The sequence below is a fragment of the Epinephelus lanceolatus genome, chromosome 14 (assembly GCF_041903045.1).
Source record: "Epinephelus lanceolatus isolate andai-2023 chromosome 14, ASM4190304v1, whole genome shotgun sequence".
Lineage (NCBI taxonomy): Eukaryota > Metazoa > Chordata > Actinopteri > Perciformes > Serranidae > Epinephelus > Epinephelus lanceolatus.
Window position 1 is genome coordinate 17,478,894 of NC_135747.1, and position 12,007 is coordinate 17,490,900.

At 42.4% G+C, this 12,007-nt stretch overlaps 1 protein-coding gene across 5 annotated transcripts in view; it reads right to left on the minus strand.

Annotated features, from left to right (window-relative positions):
* Positions 1-12,007, minus strand: part of epha3 (eph receptor A3) — a 112,113-nt gene that overhangs the window by 31,235 nt on the left and 68,871 nt on the right. For all 5 annotated transcript variants that reach the window (XM_033616347.2, XM_078174412.1, XM_033616340.2 and 2 more), the window contains exons 6-7: positions 7,648-7,772; positions 82-244 (exon numbers count right to left, since the gene is read on the minus strand). In XM_033616347.2, the coding sequence (XP_033472238.1) occupies positions 82-244; positions 7,648-7,772 (288 nt within the window). The remainder of the gene's footprint in view (positions 1-81; positions 245-7,647; positions 7,773-12,007) is intronic.

Below are 12,007 nucleotides of genomic sequence, written 5' to 3' on the forward strand. Positions count from 1 at the left end.
TTCATACCCCCCATATACCAGTTTAATCTAAAACAGCAGTAAAAGAATCACTATAAAATTTCTATTCTGAGCTGAACTTACAGTCGGGGCTGGTCTCAAACTGGAAACTGGGGCTGCTGGCTCCATATCCGGCAGCGGTCCGAGCTCTAATCTGCAGCAGGTAGGCAGTGTTGGGCTTCAGACCGTTCAGAGTCACATTACAGCCCCGAGCGCGAAGGATGGTGTAGCTGGTCTCCTGCTCCTCCTGTAGGCCAAGGAGGACAAAGAAAGAGAGGGACAAAGAAAGGAATTAAACATGTTTTAAAGACAAATACTACAGTTTAGTCTGGGTTGAAACGATTGATGAATACAATATACATATACAAAACAACATAAAATATGCACATGAACATTTTCTCACACATGCAAACACACCGATACACAAACATCCCAGACAGTTTGGCAGCTTTCGTCCCAATCTGAAGAATTATGCTCTTCTTATTTTATGACTTCTCTCCTACTGATCTCCACTGATAAAACAACAGGAGGATTTACACACCAGGGCTGCACTCGGCACATTGTTTCCAGATGTGGAAGGAAGAAAAATGGTGTAGAAAAGATGAGAAGACAGGAGGTAGATGACGAAGGAAAAAAAGAAAGTAGCCCGTTTTTAATTCAGGCTCTGTGCAGTGACATTTCTACAGTCAGGAAGCTAGGAGGGCCCAATCTAATACTGTTATTTTGTTCATTTTCTGTGTTGTAGGATGCTTCATGACTGCCAAGTGTTGCTTATATAAATATACAACCATCTGGAAAGACAATTTGACACAAATTTGAAAGATGAAAGAAAAAAAATCTGTCAATATCATAATAATTATGAAAAGAAAATGGAGATTAAAACAAAAGAAAATATTCATGTGTAATAAGTGAGCTGATGTGAAGCAGACCTCAAGAAAAAACAGCTGTGTCCCTTATGGTTTCACCCCATTGACTACAGTGAACCAAACATTTTATTGTGCAGAGATAAATCCACAACATTATCATTCAGTTTTGTGTTTATTTTGCTTTACTTTTATGTGTATGTGTGATTATTTCATAAAAAAAATACATATTAAGTGCTATTAAAATGTGTCTTTCAATGTTTTCTTTGAACAAATATGTCAAAAGTAAAAATCCATGATTGCGAAAGTAATACACAAAAATACATTTAACACCAAAGGCTGTGTTTCTCTGTCTGTGCCTCACAGTGTGTTTAAAATGTCCAAGGTAAAAAACTGTTAAGCCAATCCGTGCTGCAGAATGGCTCACAATCACACCATAGAATTAATCTGATGCTGTGAAACAGACTGCTAAATAGTTGGAAAACAGGTCGAGGCAGATCTTAAATCTTAAAGACAACCTATTAGACATGACTTCAACAATCCTAAAAATGAGCTACATGTTTTGCAACATAGCCAAGCTCATAAAAATCATCCAAGGCCAAATGTTGTTCAGGCATAGTCAAATCCTGACTTTATAGACCTAGTTATAAAAGGCGCACACATTGGTACAGGCAACGGTGAACACATGTAGACACACATACACACACACGCACAAGGAGCGTCCAAAAGAAACTTCAGGCCCATTAATGGAGTGGATCAGAGTTTTACGGCACACAAAGCTTTTTAAACTGCTCTATGTGTGAGGAGGTAACTGATACACCAGACCTGCACTGGGACAACTCCTCATCACAGCTATAAATCTACTCGCAGCTTGTCACCGTTCCGCGTCCAGGACAGCATGTGATCCCCTGAAAATCACACACAGGTGTGGTGCAAGCACCTTCGTGTGTGTGTGCGCGTGTGTGTATGTGTGAGAGATAGAGATAGAGAGAGGGGGAGAGATACAAAGAGGCAGACAAAGAAACCCAGGTCTGACACCTCTCTTTTATGCACACTGCAGCCTGACAAGCTGTGTGATTGTGAACTATCTGCTTGTGTGTGTCGTACCAGAGCACTGCTAGAATTTAATATGGCCTCTGTGCTGCGTTCTGCTTTGACAATCTAAACAAAGCTGTAGCAAATTATAGCTTGTATAACACACACACACACACACACACACACACACACATAGATGCAAACTCATACAGCCCCAAAAACAGGAGATGTACAGCAGAAGTCTTGTAAATACTGTGTTTCAGCCAGCATTCCTTCCATCTAAGACTAAATAAACAGCCCAAATTAAAGTGGATCTGAAGCTTTTACTCTGCTCTTTAGATTACACTGATAAAACATGCAAAAACAATCAGCAAAGTGTATTCCCACAAAATTCTATTTTCACAAAGTGCACTTGGAAATGCCTTATCGGCTGCAGAGCACCCTTTAGCCGGTTCAAGCGACGAGAAGCTCACGCAGTTAGCCTGGGATTTCCAAAGATGAAACACCTCTCTACTTCTGGGAAGTTTTCTGGATGGGAATTCCCAAGAATATCAGCAAACATTCCCTAAGAATTCCCATATATAGGATACATAGTTAAGGAAAACGGCCCTCGCACTTTGGAAACGTGGGCCTCTGGTTTCACGACCGTGTGACACAGTGGTATGTGTTAACGGAGACAGCACGGGCGAAGACGGAGGTGAGGTTAATTCCAAACACTGAGTGGGTCGGAGGTATATCATCTACTAATATCATTAAAATCTCCACCTTTCTCAAGTAGATTATAGCCTTAATGTAAATATCTTATTTTTTTGCTATAACTGTGTTACTCAGCAAGACAGCATATAAAAACAGTATGGGGAGAAAGTAGTGTTTTTTAAGTACTTAATCATTAAAAAAGTAGACTAAAGATTCAGAGCAATAGATCATTACTGTAGTATTAGATTATTTTTATTCTTTTAGATGTCACTGTATTACTTAACTTTATCCCTACAGTGACGTATATCAGCATATCTGCCATCACTACTGCATTTATATATCTTGGCTTCATCCAAGTTTTGCTTAGTTAAAATTTATCGCACCAGTAACATACATTTTGTTGCAGCTGCTCAGTAAGTTCCTGATAGGTTTCTCATTTGGGCTCAGTATATTGTAGTGTCTCTCAGTGCATCAGTTTCCTGATGAGTTTTTACGTAAAAATTTACCAACTCCCTACTTCCTGTATGAACTTTAAAGGATTTTAAAATGTTTAGATTTTGGCACTTATGTAGTATTATTTTTTGCAGTTTTGTAAACAACATACATGCATCCTTGCACACACACATTGAAGATTATTCATGCTGCAGACCTGCTACTGCTTCATTTGAACTCACACAACATAATTCATGTGCTAAAGTAAATGATCCATTGGATGCACATGAAAGATTATTAAGGGCATTTTCAAATTAGGTACGATTGATTTGTACCGTGCCTGAGCACAATTGCCCCCCCTCCCCTCTCTTCTCTCCCACCACTCAACTTTCACACTGTCAAGTACACTTGCATCATCATCTACGTGGCATTTTTTGCTGTTGATCCGGCAGAGCGGTGACGCAAAGCTCTGCTCCTGGCTTGGGAAGCAGCCACTGCTGTCTGGTGCACAGCCCTCCACCTCCTGCTGAACCTTTAACTGCAAGTTGAAGGCTGCAGTGAAGCCAAATCTGGGTCCATCCATGGTAGACTGTGCTGCTGTCTGATATAGAGGCATCAGCACAAATTAGACGGTTTCATAACTGGTTGAAAACTCCCTGTAGTGGCATTAAGTGGCAGTCCACTTCTGTGTTTTGGTACAGTTGGACTTTGGGGTCAAGTGTACTTGGATTAGGGCCCAGGACCCTGATATAGAAGCTCCCATAAAGCCTCAAATGTCCATGTCTTCATCAGTTTGCAGGATGTTGCACAAAACTGGTGCATTACTTTAGGCATGAGGAGTCTAATCAGCACTTTGGATTTATAGTGTATATGAGACTGAAAGAGTTGTGATGATTAATATATGTGTTCTGCCTCACTCTATAGAGCTTAACGCCCTCTAACACTTTCCTTATCCTGCTTCTGACACAAAGCAGTCGTATTTGATTTTTTATCCCCACAAAGAAAACACAACTGTCATGACTTTCCTTGTCAAACACTGGTTTGCCAAAAATCTGTTGCTCCATTCTGTTATTCATCTGCTTTACAGAGGTACTTTTGCTTTGAATGCTGTTGTGTGGTTGTTGGCAAAATGTTCATTTTTCTACATTAGGAGAAGCCGGAGTCATCGGTAAATTGCTATTGGATTACATGATAATGTACACTGTGTAGGTCTGGTTCAAACTTGTGTAAATAAAGACAGAGAAAACCACAAACACAGAAAAGCAGAAAGTTTGGCTGATGCTGCAAATCTGAACATCTTCTTCTTGCTAAAAGCTCTCTTTTAATCTCTCTCGGTCTGTTTTTGTGTTCCATTTCACCATCCTGTTTATGCGTACATGCAATTATATCTGCTTGTGTGTGAGTATGAGTCTCTAAAAGCCTCTTTCTGTCTCATAAGTGAGTCATGGTGTGGTCTTGGTGTGGGGAATTTGTGCTCCAGCTCCTGTCCTCCTACAGCCTTGATCTTTGGCATGCTAGAGGCCCTCAGCGTCCCTCTGCCTGCCACACGAAGAGGCCTCTGTCCTGGGTTGTTATGGGGGGTCTCCTCTGGTTGTCCCAGTTCACTCTTCTGCATGGAGGAGTCTTTTGTCTGGGGTTTGAAATCCCTGGGTATGTATGGCTGCTGTGGAGAATCCTCTGGGAACTTGTGTGTGTGTGTGTGTGCGTTTGTGTGTCTGTCCCCAAGTGTCTCCAGCAATTCCTGAGAGACGATGTGATTAACGGGGATCAACGCAAAGGCCAAGAGACTTTTCATTCTGAACGCTGTCACACAGACTCTTCCTCAGACTCCACCCTTTCATTCTTTCCCTTATCTTCTTTTAATGAATATGCAGTTGTAACGTGTGAGCATATGTGTGCGATTAACAGCTGAGAATTAGATCTGCACTGAGCTCTGACCCAGTATCAGTCATTAACTTTTCCTCTCGCTGTTTTCAGGCCTTGTTTTAACATCTTAGGTAAGGATGGCTGAGCAGGGAACAGAGTTTAGAGAGGAAACAGCTTCTGTCGGCCTACTAATCAAGAGATTAGGGGCCACTGTTGGCATTCAAGCAAACTGTGTTCTGGGACACACACACACATACACACACACATATACACGCTGAATCTGCCAGAGTGATTAAACTTGCATCCACGGCTAATTTCACCATCAAATGTCAGCCATAGCACAGCATTGGTGCTGAAAGCCAGTGTAATTCGTTCTGCACTAATTTCCCTCACAGAGGAATGAGCGACCCCACAGACGCATTTACTGTCTGCCATAAAACTTGTCTCCATTAAGGAGAGGAGAGGAGGACAGGATGAGAAATAGAGAGAGGAAGAGATGAAAAAAGGAGATGAGAGGTAAACATAAGGGGAGGAGAGGAGGCGTACGAAGCAGAAGAATGAAGACAGCAAGACCAAAAAGATGAAGAAACGAGGATAAAAGTAAAGTAGTAGAAGAGAAAGGTGGGGTGGTAAAAAGAACTGGGCAACACTGATGTCATGCCAACTATTTTAACCTAAACCTCAAACTTATTGTACAAAGGAAACAGGATATAGAATGCCAAAACTGAGTTAAATTATCTATTAATCTAATTTCTTGTAGCGTGACTTTTGGCTCAAAACAACACACAGAAAACAAAAACCATCCAGCAAACACTACACTGAAAGGTATACTATGCAGGACTTTCTGAAAAAAAAAAAAAAAAGGAAAGACTCTTACAAAAGTTAGCCCTCTCAATCATCACATATGGCCCACTGGAAGTGTTTGGCAGTGTATTTATTTGAAGAGATTCTGTCCTCTGTCTGTATTTATTTAATTATTCTAAAGATTTTCCTCTAATTTTGCTATGTTTAGGACGCTCTTGGGCAGAGCACGCAGGTGAGGTCGGAACTTTACAAAAAGGTAGCGAACAAGAACCAGACCATATGGAGCATGCAACCAAGAGAAAACTATGGAAATTGTAGACACAGCACCTAAAACATCTCGATTGGCTTCCACTTTCACTTAACTGACAATTCCCGCATAGTGTACCTTTACAACAATAGTTTGTCATTTTGGAAATCCACTTACTCGCTTTCTATCCAAGAGGTACATGAAAGGCGTGATACTATTCTCATATCTATACAGTACATTTGCAGCCAGTCAGCTTATCTTAGAACAAAGACCATCAATGAGTTGAACAGTGTTGGGCTGTGTGAGGCCATTTTGGCGTAACGACCACACCCGCTATTGTAACTTCTGAATCACCATGTGACGCACGGTAGCCCAAAAAGCATTTTTCCCATATACAATCATTGGAAAAAGAGGGTTTGTAAAACACTGAAATGAAACGAAGTGAGTTCTTTCAGTGGAATTTAGAAAGTCTAGACTAAAGGACTAGGATTAAATCATTGTGTCCCATTGATGTGTGCAAGGAACCAACAGGAAGTCAGAATGCACGGTCAGAGGAAGTCTGAAATGTGCACGCCCTCGACTGGAGGACTCTAGTGAGAACGCTGTTTGGACCCAAAAACAAAGAATGAAGAAGCCTGTGAGGACATTTTCAACGTATGCGAGTGAGCAAATTTTATAAGAATGAAAGGTTTGCCATCTTTTGAGTCATTCTCTTAGTAAAACATCCATGGGTGAAACAGCTAACCCGTCTCTGTCCACAGTTAAAAGTACAATATGCAGGAAGTGATGGTTACTGTTTGTACGATGTAAACAGTATCATCAGCGAAAGTGAAAGCCAACCCAAGATTGGTGTTTAGCCACACTATATTTGTGTTTCTTATGTGCTGTGTCACTGATTTGTGAAGCTTCATTTCTGATACGTGCTACCTATGGTCTTGTACCTGGTCGCTACCTATTTATAAAGTCCCAACCTCACCTGTGTGCTGTGCCCAGGGTTGTCCCAAAGACAGCAAATGAGAAGAAAATACAAGCAGAGGGCAGGGTCTGTGCACACTTCTCCTGATTCACCCATAAGTGATGATTAAGAGAGATTACTTCTGCAAGAGTCAGTTAGTTAGTTAGATAGGAAAGTCCTGTATAGTTTAACTATGCCAACTCTACAGCTCACTAATTAACAGATTATAGTTCAGTGGTCCCCAACTGGTCCAGCGACGGGGTCCAGATTTCTCCTTAGTCATTAGTTCAAGGTCCACACAGTTTAATATATTCAGTGTTACACTTAAGTTTGGCCATGCTGCCAAGCTAGTTTGCTGTCTCTGTCAAGTAGCTTCCCATCATTCACTCATTCTACAGCTACATCCATCATTTCAAAATAAAAGCTCTGTGCCGAAATGTACTTCAAAATAAAGTGTATTTTTTACAACCTTGACAATCCTCGAGTCACTTACGGTCCATACAGAATGGACCTGCGACCCACATTTGGACCGTGACTCACCAGTTGGGAACCCTTGTTATAGATTACATGCTGGCTGTAGCCTTAAGGTTATCAAACAGATATCACAGTGGTGTCAATCGTCTCATCAAACTCTCAGCAAGAGTGCAAAAAAGCGTATTTCCCAAAATGTTGAACTATGCCTTTAAGGAGTTCAGTTGATGATGCTGCCTTGCTCAAAGACACATGAGAACAGTGACAAATTCTGCACCAACCTTTTCGTAGTATTTGATCTCATAGTCGAGGATAATGCCATTGGGTCTTTCAGGCTGCTGCCAGGACAGGGAGACGCTGTTTCGAGACGTCTTCTCCTTTTTGATCACCGTTACCGGGGAGGGAGCTGGGTGGGAGACACAGACAGACACAGAGCGAAAGACAGAGAGTGAGTTCCTTCATTGCGAGGTTCAGTGGAAGTTCAGTCCCCCGGTGTTGCATCCTGGCAATTGTCTATGGTTCCTGTTAGCGTAATTCAGTTTGCTGCCCAGTGGGGCCACATTAAAGGCTGCGGCCCTGGGTTGGTTGGTGGAACGAGGGGATGCTCACTAATGCAAAAATTGGATTGTGCGTATACAGACTTGAACACATCAGTGACAAAATGCGTTTCACTTGCAAGAGAGATGCAGCCTTAACTCATCAAAACAAGCTTCATCATCTGCAATCTTCTCTTTAGGTATACCCACATCTTTGTCTCCTGAGTAACCTTTGAGGGTTAAACCTTGACATATTGATATTTTCTGCAAACATGATCAAATATAATTTTTTGTACATTAGATTTCTGCTGTTGTGACTCAAGCAAGTATCAAGTGAGTAAAAGTGTAAAGAGTAAAAGCTTTGAAATGTATGATTCTTGGAGGAATCACTGGCTAATTTCATCAAGACAAGAAAAAACAAGGCCATGCTTGGTTACCACATTAAATGTCTCTGGAGCAGGTGGAAATATCAAACTCCCATTCTAATGTTCAAGAAGTTTCACATTAGTTTCTGCTTATATTGCATATACGAAGCAGCACAGTGGTTTGTCCTTTGGCATTTATAGTAGCATCTATTGTTCCTCTGCATCTCTCAGAAACATGTTTTAATTTGGAACCCCATAAACCATCTCTTCTCCTTCCTCTCACCGCCGTCCCGTCCCTTTTTTGGCGTCGTGCTTTCTCCTTAGCCAATCTTCCTCGCCAATCCTTCACCCAAGCATCGCCTTGCCTCTGGGAGTTCACATGGTCCCAATCTAGTAATTCAGCACATCCCTCCCTCTATCGAGCCCTGCACCCCTCCTTCAGTCTCTCTCCCTCTCTTTACTCCCTTTCTCATTTCCCTTTTTTACTGCTCTCTAATTGCCAGGCAGCTCCGGGGCCAGCCCGGCATCTGAGGCATCGACTTTTAATTTTATTAGACCACAGGAAAAAACATGTTTGTCTTTGAAATGTTCGAGCCTTTCTTGATTGTGATTATATAGCTGCCGAGTGTGTGTCTGTGTGCGCGTGTCTTTCTGCGCATATACTTGCGTGTATTTCCGCGGGAAGTTATTTTTTCTCCTGTAATGAATCCAGATGGGGAGAATCTGTTTCTATACCCTCTGCTCCTCCTCTCCTCCTCTCCCTCTGGTTCTGATAGCGGGGTGAGGCTGTGCTTTTTATTGGCTCTGTGGTTTATGGTGGTAATGATTTACTGTGTCTGGGCCGCTTGGAGGCAGCTTCAAGTTCCTCTCCTCCTCCTCTCCCTTCTCCTCGCTTCCCTCTCTCTCTCTGCCTGCATGTCTATTGCCAAGCACTTAATTTGCTGTCACTCTCTGTTTCTGTCTGTGGTATAACTGTAAAACTGATACAGCATGCCAGGCCCATAATGGCCTTAAAAACTGGCCTTCAGTGTCATTCACCTGTGATGTGAGGGACATGATGCAGCTGTTGGAACGTATCTGTTTATTGTGTACAGCACTGGTGTATTATTGGAAGTGATGGTAGTTTACTGGTGGCAGTGCTATGGAATTCAATAAAAACAGATGCTGTCGAAAAGGCTTAAAAGGCAATCTAAAATGCTCATTTTAAGGTTCATATTTGTTCGGGTTGCCGCTAGAACATGTTTACATGCTTTAACAATCACAAAAACCACTTTATTTTCCTGCTACTGTCTCTGCTGGAACACCTGTATTCACACTGTGTTTGAGACAGTTCTGTTTAGCACCTGTCTCTTTAATGTAGCTAATTGTAGCGGTGCACTTGCTGCAGGGGAGTGACTGTGATGGAGAAAAGTGGCACTTTCTACTGTGAAAAATCACAGATTCAAGCTCCGACGGAGTGATGCGCCAGTCCGTCATGGTGAAGAGGGAGCTGAGCCAGAAAGCAAAGCTTTCGATTTACTGGTCCATCTACGTCCCAACCCTCACCTATGATCATGAGCTCTGGGTAGTGACCAAAAGAATGAGTTCGCGGATACAAGCAGTGGAAATGAGTTTCCTCCGCGGGGTGGCTGGACTCAGCCTTAGAGATAGGGTAAGGAGCTTGGACATCTAGAGGGAGCTCGGAGTAGAGCTGCTGCTCCTTCGCGGGGGTCAGTTGAGGTGGTTCGGGCATCTGACTAGGATGCCTCCTGGGCGCCTCCCGCTGGAGGTGTCCCGGGCATGTCCCACTGGTAGGAGGCCCCGGGGTAGACCGAAACACACTGGAGGGATTACATATCTCGTCTGGCCTGGGAACACCATGGGGTCCCCCAGGAGGAGCTGGAAAGTGTTGCCGGTGAGAGGGATGTCTGGGGTGCTTTGCTCAGCCTGCTGCCCCCGCGAACCGGCCCCAGATAAGCGGACGAAAATGGATGGATGGATGGATGGATGGATGTTCCAGAATCCAAAATCAGGGAGAAATTAACAACATCGGCAACCAAGGTTACATCTTTCCCTGACTTTAGCATGTAGCTACAGTATGTAGCTTAATTTAGTAGTTAGGCTACATAATGTAATCACTTGGCAGTAGCATACCCGTGGCAGATGATCATAAGAAATCTGTCACACTATGATAACACCTGTAACCAGAGTAGAAAACACCACTGGAAACGGAGAGTTCTACAGCTTGGGATTTGTGCGCACAGGTATTAAGCTACTTTTATGTACTACATACCTCGTTATCGGAAACTTTTGCCACGTTTAATATGCACATCTGAAATTGCAACACTATACATAAGACACCAAACATGGAAAAGCATTGCTCAAATTTGATACCAGCAGACTAAATCACATCTCTGCTTGTCTTCTGTTGCTTGTGCTTTTTTCTGCATTTCCATCTTCTGATCACACCATTTTGTCTACATTCTCTTGGACTTAACATCTTTACCACCTTCAGACTTTATAGGAATGCATTATTGATTTGTGAATGCATACTAAAATTAAACACTGACACTATATTTCAATATGGTCACCATTAACTACACGTCAACAAGCAGGTGAAGAAGTGATTTGTCATATGCACAGTATAGTATACTGTATGTGCCTGCTTTTTCTTCTTGTAAGTCCCTCTTCCGAGCTCAGCAGCAGTTCAGACTGTTGATATTAGACTACTTTAAATGTGGATCACAGTTACTCTGTTGTTTGCATAGTTATGACAATGAGTGTAGAGCAAAGGAGGCTGGAATGAGGAGAGCTATCTGACAGCACCTTGACAGCACAGCCAGGACACACAGCCTCCTTCCCAGGGAAACACTTAATCCAGCTTTTAACAGCTTTGGCATCTGTACGTGCGTGTGTGTGTTTACGTGAGAGAAAGTGTTTAGACGGGCGGGGCTAGTGCACTGACATACCTAATCCTTGTAAACTCTCAGGGCTGATGGAGAGTGTGCAGCTGCAGGCAGAGATATTTGTTAGAGAGGGAGAGGACTGTGTGGTATACGGAAGCTTGGTATGGCAGTGTGTGTTTTCGTGCTTCTATGTGTGTGCTTGATCTGCGATAGTATTGGAGATCCATCTCTTCTGATGATCACTCAAACATTAAAGATGGTTTTCAATATTCAGAGCACACGCAGCCCTCTTAGTGTTGATAAGTCCTCTTCAAATCTAATATATATTCCGATCCGAATCCCCCTGACTAACCACACAGATTATGATGGTTACTAATAAAAGACTTTGCTAAGCTTTGCTAAACCATTTTGTCTTTCTCATTCCTTTACTTTAAATGTGTTGCTCTTAATCCCTATTGCCCTTTCCTCTCATAACAACATATAACTTGATTCCTGACTTATCTCCAGTCTAGGCACGTGTGCACGTACTGTATGTGATGGACACATAAACACAAAATCTATATTTACCTCTCATCCCTGCCTTGTCACTTTAAAGAGGTCAAGTCTGGACCTTGTCACTTTAAATACAGCCAGGCTGTGACAACACAGAGCAAACACACTAGACATCTGTCTGTATGTGTATTGTGTGTACACATAACCTTTCACATCTGCATATCATCACTCATACTTTTGTTTTAGAGAGGTTGCATATGTATGATTGAGTTTATCCATCCCTACAGTGTGTGTGCTTGTGTATGTCTTACTCCTAGGACACATGTCAAAGATATATGCTGTGTGATTGTGATTATACCTACT